This window comes from Pyxicephalus adspersus, chromosome 2 (genome assembly GCF_032062135.1).
Source record: "Pyxicephalus adspersus chromosome 2, UCB_Pads_2.0, whole genome shotgun sequence".
Classification (NCBI taxonomy): domain Eukaryota; kingdom Metazoa; phylum Chordata; class Amphibia; order Anura; family Pyxicephalidae; genus Pyxicephalus; species Pyxicephalus adspersus.
The window spans coordinates 40055897-40074976 of NC_092859.1; the positions used below are offsets into that span (position 1 = coordinate 40055897).

Here is a 19080-nt window from a genome sequence, read left to right on the forward strand (position 1 = left end):
ATATGATCTAATATTTGAGCTCAGGTTTATTATACTAAAACCTTTTGAGGACTGTTATATGGCTATCATACACTCACCTGTTGTGGGAGCGATGTGCGACATTTAGGGGTGTTTGCGGTGGTGGTGGTAATGAATCTTCGGCAGGTATGACATGCTCCACCAAATGGCTCTCAGCCCATGGGCAATAATAGGGAATAGCCGTGTTGTTGAACTTCTCATATGGCACCTCCCTTAAAGGTCCAGAGTATCCTAGAATCCGTAAGACAGAGACTCAGTAAAAGCATCATTGGTGATGTTTTTCTTAACATTAGCCCAAATTAAAGAATAGGCACCAGAATATTGTATGCATGACAACAGTTTCCCATTTCTGTAGATGGTCACTGATTTGTGTGTTGAGTCCAATGCGCCTTACTGGGAGACAAAAAATTAGAGGTATAGCACCTTCCTGACAAGCTTCTATATAGGAAGCCATATACCCTAAAATTCCACTGAATGGCAAAACAACAATGTATCTCTCACACAAACAAATGCATTACTTGGGAGGTGGGTTGTGCAGTGCTTTACCTTCTAATTGGCATCTGTGTTCTGTTAGGCACAAACTATAGAGGTCTTTTATAAAGCAATGAATCTGACATTAACCAACTACTGTGTATATGGACCTGGAAAACTCTCCATCAGGAAATGTTTCTGGTTCATTGCTTTATAAATCGACTCCTAAATGATTATTTCTATGTTCTTTCCAATCAATATTCGGATGAATGGTACAAATAATTTATTTTGATCCTTTGGGATTGACTACAATCATTCAGTGTACCATTCATGTGTTCTATAGCTGATCTAACTTATAATTGATTGTACTGAATTGAAATTTCAATCTCATCAAATAGTTTTTATTTCAATATGATAGTAAGCCAGTAGACAAAACAACCTCCTCCCCTTATCAAATTTTGATCAACATTCTTAATCACAACTGGAATTGTTTGACTAATTTTCCCAACCTTTTTGCCCCTCCATGAACCTTTAAAATAACCTTCAGTTTTTATGAATCTTTTCTACAAACAATAGGAAAAATTGCATTGCATTGGTTGCAAGTTGTAAGAATGTCCCTTTACAGACAGCTAAAAAGATCATTGGATTCATGCAGCTGCCCCTGGCAAATGGTGTTGGTCCCGGAAATAACGCAGGCACCATATAGGTCAATCAGCCACAGCTGAACTCACGGCACTCACGGCAAGTCTGGAGGAACCCTGGTTGAGGTTTGCTATATTAGACTATATTGTTCTAATTTATTGTTTTTTCAACTTGGGTTCCATGGAACCTTAGGGTTTCTCCAGAGTGGTTACTTGAGCAATGATATGTTTGTGACTCTCAGGTTAGTTTAAAAGATTTCAAAGATCTTTTGGCTATCTGTAAGGGTGGTACCATCCCAATGGCCAGCTTTATTCACACTGACCAACCACAATAATGTACTGTGAGTTGTGGTTCTAGTATTTTTTATAATATATAATATTCCATAGTGTATGGTTAGCCTTTGACAATCAGAAGGTTGGGAGCATAGAGCACTTTAATTTGATGAAGATAAGCCTTATATTTACCTTACCCTGGAGGAGTGTGGATCTATCAATTCCCAGGCCTTCCAAGGGCCCAATTTAGATAATAGTAAGGAAGAGTAAAGAACATTTAGAAGCAGAAAGGGTTCATGGGCATAGATAGTGTTCACTTTAATAGTACAGCAGCCATTCATAGCTCAGCACCATTTATTCCATATACTTGTCTGTTGTGTTGGTGATATTTATTCACACTTACCTGGAGCAATGGCTCCCGGGTTCAGCTGCATTTTCATCTGCAAGACTTTGGCAGATTTCTTGGGGATGTTCGGTGGAGTCCGGTTTTCTCCTGGGACTATATGTATCTCTGAGCGTAAGTTTTCTTTCCCATCAACTCCGGCTGAGCCAGAGTGGCCATTTACAGCAGTCTGATTTGCAGTCTGATTTGCGTTCAAGCCATATGCGTTACTACCTGCCTAATAAATGCAGAGAACTTTGATTACATTTGTGTAGTAAATCCACACAATGATCTTATCTGAAAAAAGAATATTGTTCACAAATATTTGTGTATGTACTATACTTGAGATTTATAAACAACTTTTAGCATGTACTTTATGTCAACAGTCACCAACCAGTGGTCGGCAAGAACATTTTGGTGGTCCGCGGCTCCGTCCCCCGTATAGCCTATCTGGTGCTAGGTCAGATAAAGTCAGGATTCCTTAGATGCATCCTTGGTCTTAGTAGGTGACACAATTTATAGACACCAAAAGTCAGAATGACAACCAGGCAACCATTTAATGAAGAGGGTAGCTAAAAAACAGTGTAAGTACCTGGATTTGACTTATCAGTCCCTGAAAAACACAGCCCAGACAAAAGAAGAGAGAAGCAGAATAAGTTGCCAATCAGTTTTGCAGCAATGCCTATGCACTAAGGGAGAAGTTGCTAAAGTGAAAAGTGAGTTTGTTGATCTGCTTCTTCTACTTTCACAGTCCTATCATGGTGTGGGGAAGGGACAAGACCTGTAAGTTGGCCTAACTGGATGTACAGAAATACATACTCCTTGGAAGGTCGGACAACTCTGATATATGTGTTTAATTTGTGTATTTATTTGTATGCTTTAAACACTGCATACATAACAAAACTTTACTCACATGGATGAGACCTGAAGGGTATTCAAATGTAAACCTCTGAACGCGCTTCTGACGCTCCAAGTACATACAAGAGCCACGATTGCGTTGTAAAGTGAGTTCTTCCATCATTAAATCCTGTGGGGTGCTGACCTTCTTACCTAGGTCCAAAGTAGCTCCTAAAGCAACAAAACGAAGGATGAGGATCAATGCATACCTCTCTGCTTCAGGCACAATAAATTGTAACTAATCCTTTTCAGAGTTTTAAAAAGTCCCACTGGCTGTATTTTGTGTTCTGACTTGGAGTTTGCCATACAAGTCAATTTAATAGTAACACAATGGGTGTCAAAGCAAATCAATGAATCATGAAGATTATAGTGTATGGAAACCCTACTAATGATCCTCTCTTATCTTGTACATTTTAGACCAAATATTAATAGCAAGAAAAATAGAAATTAACAAAAAAAATCATGAGAAAAATTATAGCTGAAAAGAGGAAAAATGTTTATTGTGCTGATTAGGGTGAATTAAGAAGTAGAAAAAACACCCGCCTAACAATGAGAGAGAATGGATTCTATACAGTATTCCTTTCTTGCTTCTGTTGTCATGATGAAAAAGAATGTTGTGTTGTCATCCTTGAACTGGAAGCATGATACTGGCAGAATCAGCAGGTGAAAAAAGCCTACAAAATGCATAGAGGGCACTATGGATTGTACAATAGTGATGTGAGCCCTAAAAAAAAAGGTCAAGTTGCAGAATCTAAGCAGCAGCCGGGTCTTCTCCATAGCCTCTAGAGGTGAAAATGCTGTGCTGCAGACTGCTACTAGGTATTGGATCACCAGGCAAGTGAATAGTCAAAGAAGGCTGGGGTCGAAGCAGGTAGCAAACAAGAGAGCCCAGGAAAAAAGCCAGGGATCATAAACCAGAAATCCATAAAATAGATACCATTAGCACGGCGGTCACCCAAGACACAGGGGAACAGAGGAGACACAGGAAGAGACAGGAGGTATGTGGGAAATGCTCAGCAGAGCTAGGGGGTCCGGCACGTTGCATGAACGCTGAGCACTGTGCCTGAACCGGCTAAATAGCTAAGGGTGATTAAAAGGCTCTCCTGATTTGCTGGCAAGAGGGGCGATGCTGATAAAACTTAAAAGAGCAGACAAGCCCGGGGTCAAATCAAGGAGGAGGTAAGTGTGACACACTACATCTGAGAACTTGCTTTAGTGTATGATTTCTGGTGTTGGCAAGTCCTTCTATATCAGAAGACTAAACCCCATCTAGTCACTTGATGGCACTATTCATCTTTCTAAAACAGAGATGCAAAATGCCATTCCACTTTGAACAGATCAGTGTACAGTCCCTTTAATGTTTATGAAGACAAGACAATAAATTTCCTGCTTTACTGAATTTAACAGAACCCTTCAAAATGTAAAGGGGTCATCCAAATTTCTGTGAACAAATGCCTTCTTCAATGTATATGTGATGAAGAACATCCTTGTGCAATATAAATCCTCCGTTTTTGGATTGGGGCAGCGGTGTGCAGGCAGTTGGTCATCTTTGATTGTTAAACAAAGCAGAAAGAGCTTTCTGTTGGAAAAGAATCAGGTCATATGACTTTGCCCAGACATTCCTCCAATCACAAAGATCATTTGATTCATTCAACAGAAAAATCTTTGTGGGACCATCCTTTTTTAACACATTGTAATTTCATTGAATTAAATCAGTCATGAGGTTGGCACAGCAGATTGCACGTCTTTTAAGTGCATTAAGGTTCCTCTAACAATATATGTAGATTTTTTCTTCTAAGCTGAGGCATAGCCATACCACTACTTTATAAATTTGCCTTTAACTATGCTTCAACGTGCAGAGAACACAATAATTACCCACTCACATCTAATTTCATTACCATTACTGATATTCTATGATACTTTACAAAAACTATTGAACTAGTGAATCATTCAAATCACTCCTATCCATTGGCAAATTTGGTAGATTGTTTTAAATGTCTCATATTGTCTTGAGATCTTTGCAGTTTCTATGTCTGCACAATTTTTGTGACCATTATAAAGATCATTTTCCTTCTGTTTTTTTTTTTATTTTGATTAATGCAAAAAACAAAAAAAAGGAACATAAAAGGCCACTATGTTGTCAAGATGGGAATTGTGGAAGGAAGGATTCTCTGTTAAACTACTCAAGACATAAGAAGCCAGGACACCGGGCATTTTGTATAGCTAGTTATATACAAAGTGGTGCTAAAATTAAACAATCTAGTTTCATGTGTTCATAGTTGTTTCATAGTTGTGGACTATAAGTATAACTAGACTACAACTTTAGTGTTCCAATGTATATCATTTCGTATAATATATGTTATTCGTACAGTTCAATAACCCTTATCCAACATACTCATGCACTCACCGACTTTGGTGGTCAAAACAACAAAGGTGCTCTTTAAATGCAAGGAAATATTAGCCCCTTCTCCTGAAACAATGGGCAATCTTACTTCATTCAATTTAGTCCAGATCTCCTGTGCCTATATCCTAGAAAGCCATTTTAAGGATTACTGGTAATCCCAAAGATAAGGAAAATAAAAAAGGGGGGAATACTCATAATAACCTCTGCATAACTAGACAATACCTTTACAAAGTTCTATTATCTCCAAAATGTCCATATTCACAATATTAGGACTCTTTTACTGCTCCTATCTATTCTGCAGCTGGTACTGAAATGGCACCCGGACTCTGGGAGTAGTGATATCAAACATTAGGTTACATTCTCATCCATGCCTAAAATTCTGGGCATTATAGCTGGCTTCAGAGAAGGAAGGGGTGTAGAAAAGGGGTTGGCAAGGTAAATACTATATGAAGGGGCCATAGCCTTGTGAAAAAACTGTGACCCCAGTCTTACCAAATCTATGCCAAATTATCACAAATTTGCATAAACTGACACAAAGCCCCTTTAGGCAGAAATAGTACTTTATAGGTTTGTATGAGGAAACAAGGACACTTGGGGGACAGCCATACAAACTCAGGGAGAACATTGTGGGAGCTGATCTCAAATTGAAGGTACAGTAAAGCCTAAAGTCCTCTGGTCAATATATGAGCCAGGATCCAAAAGCCTTCCTAATGACATCTTCCATACTCCTAAATGTTTTACAAAATATAATCAGCAAGCATAAAATAATTTTCTGGCTTATAAACACATCATGATTTCTCTATTGGTTTAGAGATAAAAATGAGCTAAGGATTCATTATTCATGGTTTAGATGTGGGTCTGCAGAATGTGTTGAAATGTGTTCTTTTGTAAAATGACCTTCAGAACTTTTTCATGTCACAGTCCAAGAAAAATACAGTCATTTTTTGTAATCATTGAAGACCACAACAGACTTTTCTAAATCAGGTTTTCATGCTGATTTCAGATCTGCTTTCAGTTTTTTTCCAGTCACGTCAACTTTTTTGTGTTATGAGTAATGTTAGTTTACAGTGTGCTTGCATGTATTTGAATTAAAGCATCATTGAAGTATTTTTTTAATTTTTTCAGTGCAAAGTCAAAAAGACACAAAGTGACATAGATATACAGAAAAGGTCAGTCAGCTACCACTGTTACTTCAAAAACTATTGAAATTTTCTGTAAAGAACTTTTGATGGAAGTGCAAGATGTGCATAAAACAGCCTAGGGATTGGAGGAATTGTTTAAAATTTTCATTCAGACAACAGTGCTGCGTAATATGTTGGCGCTATATAAATCCTGTTTATTATTATTAATATTATTATTAATAATAATATTAATAATATCAATGTGTGGCCCTATAGGTATCGCTTCTTCCATTTTTGCAGTGCTTAGGTCTGGTAACTTGTGAGTTTGCATTACCCATGGTCTTTATGAGGTTCTTCATCAAACCTAGCTTGATATTAGGAGGTGGCAGAAATATTTTATGCAAATTAACCATAGACAGAAATTTGAAACTCCTTCTTCATAGCTCATAACTGTCTCTTGGCTGCCAGAAAGGCTTGACATATTATTCTACAGTAACAGCAGTATTCAGTATTTCCATTAACATGCCAATGACCTTTAGATCTCCATGGGTATTCCATACTGTGTTTCATACTTCTTCTTGTTGGAACCCATTTAGATGAACAGAATGGGCATTTGGTCCAGTTTGTTTGGAATTGCCATTTTGCTTTAGGACTGCCTTCAAGCTTCTTTGCAAGCAATCGATAAACGGACGCTGTTCACAAGGAACATGCTCTTATGACAAACTGTTGGAGAGTCTATTGATGTGCAGGCAATAGCATAATGAGCCGTCATCAGTGAAGAAAGTTGTCAAGTTATGATTTTTTGTTCTGTAGTGAGTTACAGTAACACTCCGTTCCAGTAAATGCTTCTGCTTAAGTCTTGAAGCAAGAAATTCTGCTTTGTCTTTGGATAGATCATTCAGCTCTGCTTGTGTAAAAATCTCTGGTTCTGAATCTTCATCGGCCATGTATTTGGGATTGTATGATTCTTGGTTGTAACAAGTTGCACCTTCACTGTATTCCTGATCACTTTCTACAGAAGCAAGTCAAATATGTGATGGAACAGGAACAATAATGATTCATTACAAGAAACAGACTGCAGAATCCAGGCTGGGATATACAATGTTGTGCTTAGTCGTAGCTGAGAATCCACCTGTGTTCATGTGACAAAAAATTGCATAGCTTAGATGGTCTCACACCTCTCTCCACACCATCAGGATAACAAATGACATCGCTGCTTGTTGTCATTATAGCCAATTATTGTCAGTTCCGTCAAATTACACATGGAGCCCAAAATTTATCCTGATCACCAAGCGGACAGCCCAAGTGCAATTTGTATATCTTCTTAAGATCAGCAGTAATTGAGCAACATGCTTTGTTTTTAACAAATAAAACTGTCTGGAAAATTGATAAAATTTCCAGGCATGATATTAATTTTAGTTAATGATGTATTTAACATAAAAATTATAACATACATGATTGTTAACTCTTCAGGGCAGAGTCGTCTCCTCCTGTGTCACTGTGTCTGTCATTTGTAACCCCTATTTAATGTACAGCGCTTTGTAATATGTTGGCGCTATGAAAATCCTGTTTAATAATAAAAATACAAACAATTGCTGATTGATCTTGTAATACATTTAGGGTAAGTTATACCAAATATCATGAAATATATAACAACCTTCATCACAAAAACTAGACATGATATGGAAAAATTAAACACAGATCTGATATCAGTATGAAAAATATCACACAATCTGCATACAATTATCACTAATGAAAATGGCCTGTTGAGTTGTGAAATCTATATACTGTAAGGTAAAATGCCTTGTTGACTCAAGATGTATTTCCCTTAAAATATGCATGTACATCAAGTAAAATGTATACTTTTGATTTGGTATGGTAGATTTAACCATCCAAGACAGCTGATCGCATGCTTCGCAAAAATGTGATCTTTTTCTTTCATTGTAGCATAGGTTATGTTTTGATAGTGGAAATTGTTCCAATATACGGAGTATAGTTATCTGTTGGGAAATGGAGGTCAAGTTTTTATGACAATCAGATAAAAAAAACCTTTGTTAACAACCTAGGCCAGGAGATAGAGTCTGACTCCGTATGATTATTTAAAATGTGTGTGCACCTGTTGTGAGATGTTTTTGTTTGGAAGAATACCTGTTGAAGCTGCCAAGTCTGTGAGCCTGATCTAGTAAAAATGAGAATAGCTTTGGTATTGCAATACAAGACATCTGCTAAAGAGTTCTACATCCAGACAAGTGAGTATGTCTAGGTTCTCCAGCCGTACTACATAGAAAAGAAAGGCTGGAAAAAAGTTCTAGAAAAGTAGGGAACATTGTTTTAGGCCATTTAACATGGTAGGTGAGATACTATAGGTAACAAAGAGATTAATTTACCCAGGTTTTGGCCACACATCTTCTCATCACCAGAAGAAATACACTTACCTTATATAGGATAGGGCCTGAAAAGGGGCTCTAGAAGTAAATATAAACATTATGGACCACGAGAATTACTAAAACCATGCATACAGCCTTATTGGATATATAGGATTATTGATCAGACCCAGTAAGCTTATTTAGGTTTATGTATATACAATAGACAATTTCTTCAACAATTAGCTTTAAAACTTTAATGCTTTAAATCCAATATTCTAGATATTTAAAATGTCTCCCATTACCCTCATTTTAAATCTGTTTGGTCCATAATGTTCTAAAGTTGTCTACACACCTTGTAATCCAAATGATAAATCTATTTCGGATTTACCAAACCTATCCAAGCCCTACTTAGATAAAAACCCAATTTGAATCTAGTCAAGTAGGCTCTCATACTACATTTCTGTTGGTATATTGGTATATAGTATGGTATAGTTATAAAAGAGATTGTTCCAAAGAATTGCAAGAAGCATGGGCAGCTTAAGCTCCTAGCTAGGTTGCGTCTGTTATATTCACCCATCAGTTGCTCACACAGTGTCATGATTGTAATAAATATTACAATTATTATTAGACCCTACCCTTTTTCATGTTCAGACACCAAGGACATAAACGGTGCACTTGTTTGGACACTTCATTTAGGAAATAATGATGTCAGTATGTGAAATGCTCACCTTCCCCTCTTATTTCTCGAACTATTGCAGATGCCAGACCTTTCCTCTCCTTCACCAGATCTGCATACGTGGGAAACATTCTCCTGGCTACGAAGAGAAAAGAATAATTATACCACAAGGATTTCATATAATCCCCTTTCTTCTGCAAGATAATTTAATATTTCAAACTGTGCATCTGAGAGACTTAACAGAGTAGATGGGAAAAGAAAAATAGCTGCTTATGTCTGTGCTATGCTCTAGGTCGGACGTTTGTAAAGTCTCAGACTGGAGTTTGGAAGCCAAGTAAAACAGAAAAGTACATAGAATAAATGTGGTCATGTAAAAAGGTAATAGGAAGAGTACAGTTGTCCTACTCTTACACTGTAAATTCAGAAGGAATGTTCTGCTAATTTATTTTGCTCTGGGAATAAATTATTCTATACATTTGTTTTGCCTTTTAAAGAATTTTCATGTAAAAACTTTGAAGGTAGAGATTACACTTTTGAAAAATATTCCATATCAGTTCCAAGATCATATTAAAATACAAAATGCTTTTTATAAATCATTTCCTGAAACAAATTGCAAATAAAATTTAGATTAATTTCCTAATAGTGATGGGGTTCAGGTCAATGAGTGTTGTTTTCCTGCATTTGACATAAGTTTGAAAAGTGCGTTAACCAGAAATCAGCAAAATCCCATTGACATTAAAAGAGAAGAACACATAGCAATTCAAAGGCTGCAGCATGTCCTGGTTAGATGTGCTTGAAGTACAGGATACATGTCAAAAGCAGCCTTTTCTTGTCACACATGGTAAATGCAGCATTTGACAAGAACAACATTAGCATGGACCCCAGTACAGATTGGATTCATACAGTCTGTAAACATGTAGATATTAGAGATAGTTGACCTTCTAGGATGGCCTAGCAGAATGTTCACTAAGTGATCACAGAAATAAAATACCAGCTCTTACAGCAAAAATTGGCCCACACTATCTGAGACACAAAGACAGCCAGCACCATCTGCATTTTGCTAATGCTTTGCTTGTAAACAGGTTGCAAAGAATGGGCAATCAGGACTGGTAAAGGCATGATATAGACATTGCCAAGGTGCAAAAAGTGTGGGACTTTTTCAAGTTGTTAGTCTCATATTTTATAAGTTTTAAAGTGAATGAATCATAAAACATTTAATTTGAATGTCTGCTTTGTGCATCTGCATGTGGACTGTGGGTGGATTGTGGATTATACCAATCAATAAATGAAAACACAAAGCACTGCACATTAGGTATACAGCAGCTGCTAACTAGGCAGGCATTTCTCCTATCCATAGTAAACCACCAAAAAATGTTCTGCAGCAGATCTTCAGTACTAGACAATTGATCACCAAAGAAATGATTGCCCTGTGTAACTTCACCTCTGTGATACCAGACTCCAACTGTACCACAAGCACCTCATGTGTGTTTTTTGGGAATAGCCTGGGGGAATATCAGAACCTAACCATGGTCCTCTCATATATGTGTGTATGAACCTCAGTGGAGTTTCGGACATACTGTAGGATTTATTGTCAGTGCCAGAAGTAATTCAACACTATATTCAACATGGGTTCAGATTATCTAATTAATCTGCTGCTTCAGCCAAAAATCCTTGTGTGTCTAAGTGACATTTGAAAGGTCCCATGAATCTGGTCCACGTTTATTATAACGCCCGAATAGGGACTAAAAGATAGACAGGTGTGAATGGGGGCTGGAGAACAGGGCACAGACATGTGATATCCCCGGTTCCCAATCTTAAATAAACAAAGGAAACTGGAGGAGGGGGCTCTAGGGAAAAGAGTGAAGTCACAATTTCTGATCTGCATGTTTGTTCCAGACCTGTGCCTCAGAAAATTTTGCAGCTATTGAATAAACATAAAGGACAAGAAACTAATATATTTTAGAAGGTTATGTGAGCAAAGGCAGACTCCAAAATCTCTCAGTACACGCTTAAGCTGCGTACACACCTGCAATTTTTCTCGTTGGAAAGGATCTTTCACGATCCTTTCCAACGAGAAAAGACTGCACGATGCATGAACGATGCTGTACATACAGCACCGTTCATGCTCTATGGAGAGGGGAGGGGGAGAGCGACGGAGCGGCACCCTGCTGCGCGCTCTCCCCTTCCCTTTCATTAGGATCGGTCGTCGTCCATCGTCCATGGATCCGCCAGGACGGTCGTCGGACGATGGACGACGGCCGACTGTACACACGGCAGATTTTCGCCCGATAATTGGCCGATACCGATTATCGGGCGAGAAAAATTTGGCGTGTGTACGCAGCTTAACTTTAAGACTTTTACAAAGATCTAAATGAGTGTCACATTGATTCCTTGTACCATACTGTTGTCTTCATATCTGCATGTGAGCAGGTCACTATATGAGGTCCCATCATGCTTAGATATATGATCTGTGAGGATCCCAGTAAAAGGGAAGAGTAGTTTTGAATCACAGAGAGAAACGATTGGTTGATGGGTATGCCTGGCATTATTTAAAATGTGTAGACAAAGATAGTTACTTTTCTAATTTGAATAAATAAAAAGCTAAATTCACTAAGCCATACCAACCATTATTTGCTTTAGCAAGATAGGAAAAAGAAGGAGAAAAGAAATAAGCTTTTTTTGGCAGAGTGTCTAAACAGGTAAAACAATAATGTTTTTAAATGTACCAGGGGGTGCTGAGAAGTTCCTGGCTTTTCTCCCTTCCAGATGAAATAGAAAAATGAGTGTGGGGGCATATGACAGCCTAATATCGTAGTATGTAACTGTGAAAATATCAGGTCTTTGCGATTCTTAAAACTGTTTTTTCTTTTAGTGAGAAGTTGTGATGGCAGATGCACAAGCAAGTTTCATGTCGTTGGAGTTACGAGCCATCATGAAGTTTTTGTTTCTTCTGTAAAAGTCAGCAAAGGACATTCACACTGAGATGTCACAAACACTGGGGGAGAAGTGCCCTTCCTACTGCACTGTAAAAACCTGGATATCTCATTTCAAGTCTGGGCATTTCACCGTTGAAGATGAGCCCCGCAGTGGGCGTCCCCCGACCTCAACTGACCCGGCAACCTGCAATGCTGTCCATGAGCTGAATATTGAGGACCGGTGAATATCTGCAAAAAAGATAGCCCAGATACCTGACATCTCACGGGGAGTTGGGTTTGTTATCATCACCATCCTAGACATGCACAAGCTTTCAGCGAAGTGGGTGCTGAAATGTTTGAACAGTGATCAGTAGAAGGAACGAGTTGAAGCATCCAAAGCCGTTTTGGCCTATTTTGAATCTGCACATGACTTTTTGGCTAGGTTAGTTACTGAGGATGAAACCTGGCTCCACATCTATGATCCTGAAACCAAGAACAGTCAAAGGAATGGCGCCACAGCGGGTGCCCGCAGCCAAAGAAGTACCAAACCCAGAAATCAGCCAAAAAAGTCATGGCATCTGTTTTCTGGGAGAAAGAGGGTATTCTGTTGGTGGACTACCTACCTCAGGGCTCTAGTATCACTGGACAGTATTATGCTAACCTCCTGGACCAGCTGAAGGAGGCAATTAAGACGAAACGCTGTGGAAAGTTGGAGAGATCCTTTTTTTTGCAGGACAATGCACCTGCGCACACGTCCATGTTGTGGCTGCCAAATTGAACACCCTGGGTTTCCAATTGGTCCACCATCCCCCTACTCACCTGACCTGGCCCCTTCGGACTATTATCTGTTCCCAAATTTGAAGAAAGGGCAGCGCTGAAGAGGCAAGGCTTTGAGGACATTTCTGACATCAAAGATGCTTCTGAGAACGGTCTAGAAAAGCTGCAACTATTCTGTACCAAGTGCATCAGTCTCAGGGGGGAAATATGTTGAATAAATGTGTTATTTCATAACTATGGCTCATTTCTTTCTGGGCAAAGCCAGGAATTTCTCAGCAACCCCTCATATAATATACATACACACATGATAAACAATAAAACAACAAAGCATAACAAATATTGACAAAGTTCAAAGACTCGTCTATACATTGTATGAGGCCAGTTTTATATGTCACCTATTGTTCTATTTATAAGGTCAAGAAGATAGGTCTCAAACCTGATGTATTTCTCGCACTGGCTTCATCAGGGGTACAGAGACTCACATTGATATTGGTTGTTAGTGATAGAGTGACAAGAAAAAAGAGGGTAAAATCACTAATATGGTTAAGTTGGAATTCCCTCTGATATACTCCGTGCCCATTCCTCCACCCTGGCCCTTGATCTAACCGAACTATTCAACCTCTCCCTTTTTACTGGTAAATACCCCTCAGCTTTTAAACATGCCATAATTCTCCCTATCCTGAAGAAAACCTCACTGGACCCCTCCCCCTCCAACTACCGTCCTATCTCCCTTCTCCCGTATGTCTCCAAAATTCTTGAACGCCTTGTCTACAAAAGACTCACCCATTACCTGAGCACCAACTCCCTCCTTGACCCCCTCCAGTGGGGTTTTAGAGCTGCCCACTCCACCGAAACAGCCCTTACTAAAGTGACCAATGACCTCATCAGAGCTAAGTCTCAAGGCAACTTTTCCCTGCTTCTTCTCCTTGATCTTTCCTCCGCTTTTGACACTGTTGATCACCCCCTTCTAATACAAATCATGTGCTCCATTGGTATCAGTGACACTGCTCTCTCTTGGTTTGCTTCCTATCTGTCTGACCGCTCCTTTCAAGTTTCTTTCAATGGTAACACCTACTAGATTGTAAGCTCTTCGGGGCAGGGTCCTCTCCTCCTGTATCACTGTCTGTATTAGTCTGTCATTTGCAATCCCTAATTAATGTACAGCGCTGAGTAATATGTTGGCGCTATATAAATCCTGTTTAATATTAATAACAATAATAATAATAATAATAATTAGAGGGTGGCTGGATATCATCACAAGATGTGTTGAACCTGACTTATATTGTAGGCGAAATTGCCATTAAGTTGTTATTAGAATAATTTATCTGTTATCCCAGATGGATTGTTAAAAAGGTAGTCAGATCATGTCTTTGAGTACATTTTCCAGATGTACAGTGGAAAGAACGAGATGTCTGCAGCCTTATTTGACAGACTGCAAACATCTCATTCTTCCCACTTTCCTCCACTATCATTAGTTTTTTTCACTGTGTCTTAATGTGAAAAAAACTAATGTTACCTCCACCATCAGACCTATAAAAGATTGTTCTTGCACTATCTGCCTGAAATCTGCATGCTTCCAGCATGCCGTGCTTGGTGAGACTCGGGGAATGTGCTTAGCACTGCACAGTGACGTCCGGTGGCCTTCTTCATTACAGAAGAGCATGGAGGTCAATTAGATTATACACAGCACACATAAGTTACAATATATCATTCCTAAAAATAAACCACTATTACAGATGCCAAGTCGTAATATCAACTTTCAGAATACATTAGAACAAATCAGGCAATACAGAGTGATATGTCATTAACTAGCAACTACTACTAGATATGCGTAGATTCACATTTTACAGGCCAGGTTTTTTATGAATCATTTTGGCTACAGGGAAATTATTAAAAATGACCAAAACTAAGCGTAACAAACCTTTAAAATAATAAAGAGACATTTGAGTAGTAAGTACCAGAGTGATACTATATGAGCAAGACACAGAAATAGTGTTGGATATCTTGGCAATAGATTATAAGGTATCTGAGAATATCTTTAGTCATATGGAAATTTCTTCTGTATGAAAACACTCTCTATAAAAGTCTTTGTATGGATTTTTGCTGTTACCAGAGCTACGCTATACTTCTGTCCTATGTGACAAACAAAGACTGCCTATGTGGGGTCCTGTGTATAAAACATGACTGCGGTATGACAGAGTCCCACAGACCTATTGATTACCACCAATACACCCAATTCCCCAATAAACACCCGACACCCTCTCTTTAGTTGAATGGCACAAAGCTTTGAAAGCCCCCGTTACCACTTTGGATCTGCAAGTACATGAGTATTTGGGAACGCTATTCCAACTACTCGCAGCCCATTCCAAACCAAGTTTAGAATCACTTCCTCTTCAGGAGACTCAATCCAAAGATGGATTTCCAACCCCACTGATACCAACACCAAAACATACTTCCCTGGAGGACTGCAACCACAGTCCAATCATAAAAAAGGGGTGCTAGGGCAGGAAACTTTCTCCTCATGCTGGCAAATTATGTGACCACACCCCTGATCCCCTCACCTTATTTCACTTCACTGATCACCCTCCTACAAGTTCCCAAGCTGACCTTTCTCTAACCCCAAAAAAATTACTTTATCCCTATCATGCCTGTTCCTTACCCCCTAGTCATGCAGTACTTCCCCTAAGCTCCCTCTCTCCCCACTCTCAAGAAAGTCCAGAAAGTACAGTGGGAGTGCACTTGTGTGTGAGATAGACAAAGAAGAAGCTGAATGAGTTCTTGTAGTGTGTGGGACAGTGTCCCCAGTTTGTGGGACAGATGGACAATTTAGTAAAAGCCCCCTTGTCATATAAGAGAAAGAGTCCAGTGAGATTGTGATTGCACAAAGACCCAGAGGTCCTTTGTAAATGCCCCTGCACAAAAGCTGTACAAGAATGTTCATTTTCCCCACCCACTGGTCCACCAGGAGTCCTGAATGTGACATCACTAGTCATAGAACATTGCCAGTGGCCTCCTGAAAGGGTTATTGGAAGAAAGCAGAATGTTTTATGTTAGTCCTGAATGCCAGGTGAAGTAACTGATTATCATGTTCTTGTTTGTCTCCCCTCCATTTGATGGGCCCCAGAAATTTCTCATATTACCAGTCATCCAGCTCTGGTCAGCACATAAGCAGCAGCCAGGAAAAACGCAACAACTCCAAAGCAACCAACCAATTCATATTCATATTATTAATTTGACTGATTGGATCTCTTCAATGAAAAGCTTAAAGCAAGATTTAGAAATGGACCGATACCCTGGGGGGGTTATTAAACACTGAATTTGCTAGTATAAATAAGAGATTGCCCATCCTAATTGCGTAGCTGTTTCCCCTATTGAGTGAGTAACAAGATCTGTACGGGACATGTTGTACTGTAAGAAGACGGACAGGTGTTTCCCCTCCCAACATTCTCGGAGAGGCATCTGCCAGACTTTGGCTAGCATCCTTCCACTTCAAAGATGCAAAATAATAAAACAATGTTAGATTCCTTTAGAAAAAGAGTGAATTACACTGTTGTTGGCCTATATTAGGCTGCATTCTTTTTTTCCTTCTCTAAACCAGAGATTACATTGCATACTTACAAATAGGCTCTTGAAAGGTTATTTTTTCTCATCCCATGTCAACCCATAACTTTGCCCATTCAGTGCAAGGTAACAGGTTTTCTTGACAGTAAACCACCTCTGCCAGCTTCTATCTGAATGCTCGCTCACCACCCTATTCTCCTTCTGGATTGAATAAAAGGCCCTATGTAAGCCTAGATTTGGTCTGGGTCCGAGTTAGTGGGTAAAGACTTACATCTGTCAGTGCTGTGACTGGACAAATTCCCACTTGTAGGAGGAAGGAAAGACTGCCACTTACTCCACCATTGTAGACTTAGGGATAGGAGGCAGCATGGGTGCACAAGGGAAGGTATTTTCAATGAAGAAGGCAGTCTTTTAGGTGAACCTATTACTTTGACATGAATGGATATAAGGATACTTTTCTCTATTGCTAGGTGGTAGTTCAAGTGACAAAACCCTAAAAACCTCCTTTACTAACCTGGTTCTACCATCCACTGTAAATAGTATATTGTACAAATACTCAGGTGAAAGCAGCGTCACCTGATCTGTATACCAGGAATGGATACCAACAGGGAAAAGGTGGATTATTCCCATCCCACCAGATCTTTTACCACTGCAGTACCCTTGTCCTCAGAATATCATTTGTAATCTGTACCTGGTGAAATGAAATTTTTCTTCTGGCTTCATTATTCTTTATGATTCAGTTTTAGACAAGCAAGGCCAAAATGGATAACTTATCGGCTGTCGAAGTAACTAATTAATTTTAAAAAACAAATGTTAAGGAAAAATAGTTTGAAAATAGAAGTGAAGATATTTCTTCATTATTATCATGCAGTTAAATTCAAGGGGCAAACTACAATGTATTAGTAATGGTAGGTAATTAGTTATTAGGAAATGGTTACCTAAGTAGTAAGCAACCAGACTAGCTGATAATAAAACACAACATTTAGATAATTTTTTTTACCCCTAGATGCCTGTCTAGTGGGATTGCATGGCAAGTTTAAAAAAAATAGCTCACCTTTTTGTAAAAATGTAAGTCTTCAGGCGTTGAGTTTTCTTTTCAAGGGATTTCAAGGGTTTTTTTTTTGGCTTTTCTCCTTTTTTTTGGTTATCCTTTTGTGCTGTATTAAGATTTTACCCAATGAAAAATGCTTTGCGTTATCTTTGCTGGTGTGATTTCTGGCTTTACGTTTGAATGGCTTGCATCTGTTTCTGTCCTTTCTTTCCCTGTGTTTTACAGATACCTTTTTTTCTTCGTCCACACTTAGGTTGTCACTTCCTCACTATATTCTCTCTTCTCCTGATGGTCTGATTCCTGGTTGTCTAACGCTCTCCCTCCAGACTCGCTCTGTCTCAGAATAACTGTGCTGGGGCTTCCAATGATGACATAATGCCACTATTACAGGCTAGAGGGTAAGATTAGCACAGACAACACTCCAAATGTAAAATCCATTAGGGATCTCTTCTACCTAATGCCATGTAAGTTATATTTACAGTGTGTCAAATATGGTTGCTAGGAGAAATGTGTTTGTATATACAAGCAGTGATCCAAAGCCTTGTCAAAATATTCAAAAGCAGTTTAAGGGGCATGGGTACATGGTCATAAATAAAAAATATTTCATACACATATTACATATTTATCATTTACATCCAGAAGGTGGAGCTGTGTGCTGTTTGATCCATGTTAACCAGGCTAATCTTAACTGCTTTGCTGAAAAAGTCTGTTTTTTGACAAAATAAGTAACATAAATTCAAATTACACACATCCTAATGATCAGAGGCGTGGATGTACTTCTGGCATCCTCTTCTGTCTGCTCTGTATAGGCTATACAGACCTTTAGGTAGTAAGAAAATATATAAAACTAAAAAATGTAAGCCAGTTTTCTTTGTTTACCTGCAGGCGCTGACATGCAGCAATGAGGATTTAATAAACAAGTATAGGTAATAAAGAGCTACTTTTATTACAGGCATATGATTATTTTTTGTTACTGTGTTGTCAGTATTTTCTTGAACATGTGATATAGAGAATTCCATAGACACATTAGGCAAAAATGAAGGGTGATACCATACCTGGTAAAAACAACTAGTTTGTTGCTGAATATATTAAATTATGGGATGCAGCCTAAGGAAGGAGTATTACCCCGTCATTCTGGCAGGACATGAAACAATAGAAGTATTGCTCCAGTGTCTGGCTGGTCCTCTTGGTTTGTCCATTTGTCTGTGGATGGTATGATGATTAAAAATATTTTTTTTTCAATTTGCAAAATTGTACATAGTTCTTCCCAAAACCCTTGTAGTAAATTGCACCAATTTCTGTGGCTGAAGGTATCCCTTTCATGGAAGCAATGTATACCATTTAAAATACAATTACAAAACTTTTTTTAAAACAGTTACACAAATTGTATAGAAACCTTCATAAGGTTATAATTCTATTTCTTCTTCTAATAAAATCCAGAGATTTAGACCTCCATAGTTTCTCAAGAACATGTAAGGATTTCAACATTTTTATTCCTCAAGCACCAAACTTATTCTTTACAGTCAT

At 38.6% G+C, this 19080-nt stretch overlaps 1 protein-coding gene across 1 annotated transcript in view; it reads right to left on the minus strand.

Annotated features, from left to right (window-relative positions):
• MYOZ3 (myozenin 3) overlaps positions 1–17935 on the minus strand; it is a 23309-nt gene extending 5374 nt beyond the window's left edge. The window contains exons 1-5 of the mRNA XM_072400527.1: positions 17557–17935; positions 9302–9388; positions 2699–2853; positions 1807–2023; positions 78–249 (exon numbers count right to left, since the gene is read on the minus strand). Of these exons, the coding sequence (XP_072256628.1) occupies positions 78–249; positions 1807–2023; positions 2699–2853; positions 9302–9380 (623 nt within the window). The 5' untranslated portion in view covers positions 9381–9388; positions 17557–17935. The remainder of the gene's footprint in view (positions 1–77; positions 250–1806; positions 2024–2698; positions 2854–9301; positions 9389–17556) is intronic.
• Between the last annotated feature and the right edge of the window lie 1145 nt (positions 17936–19080).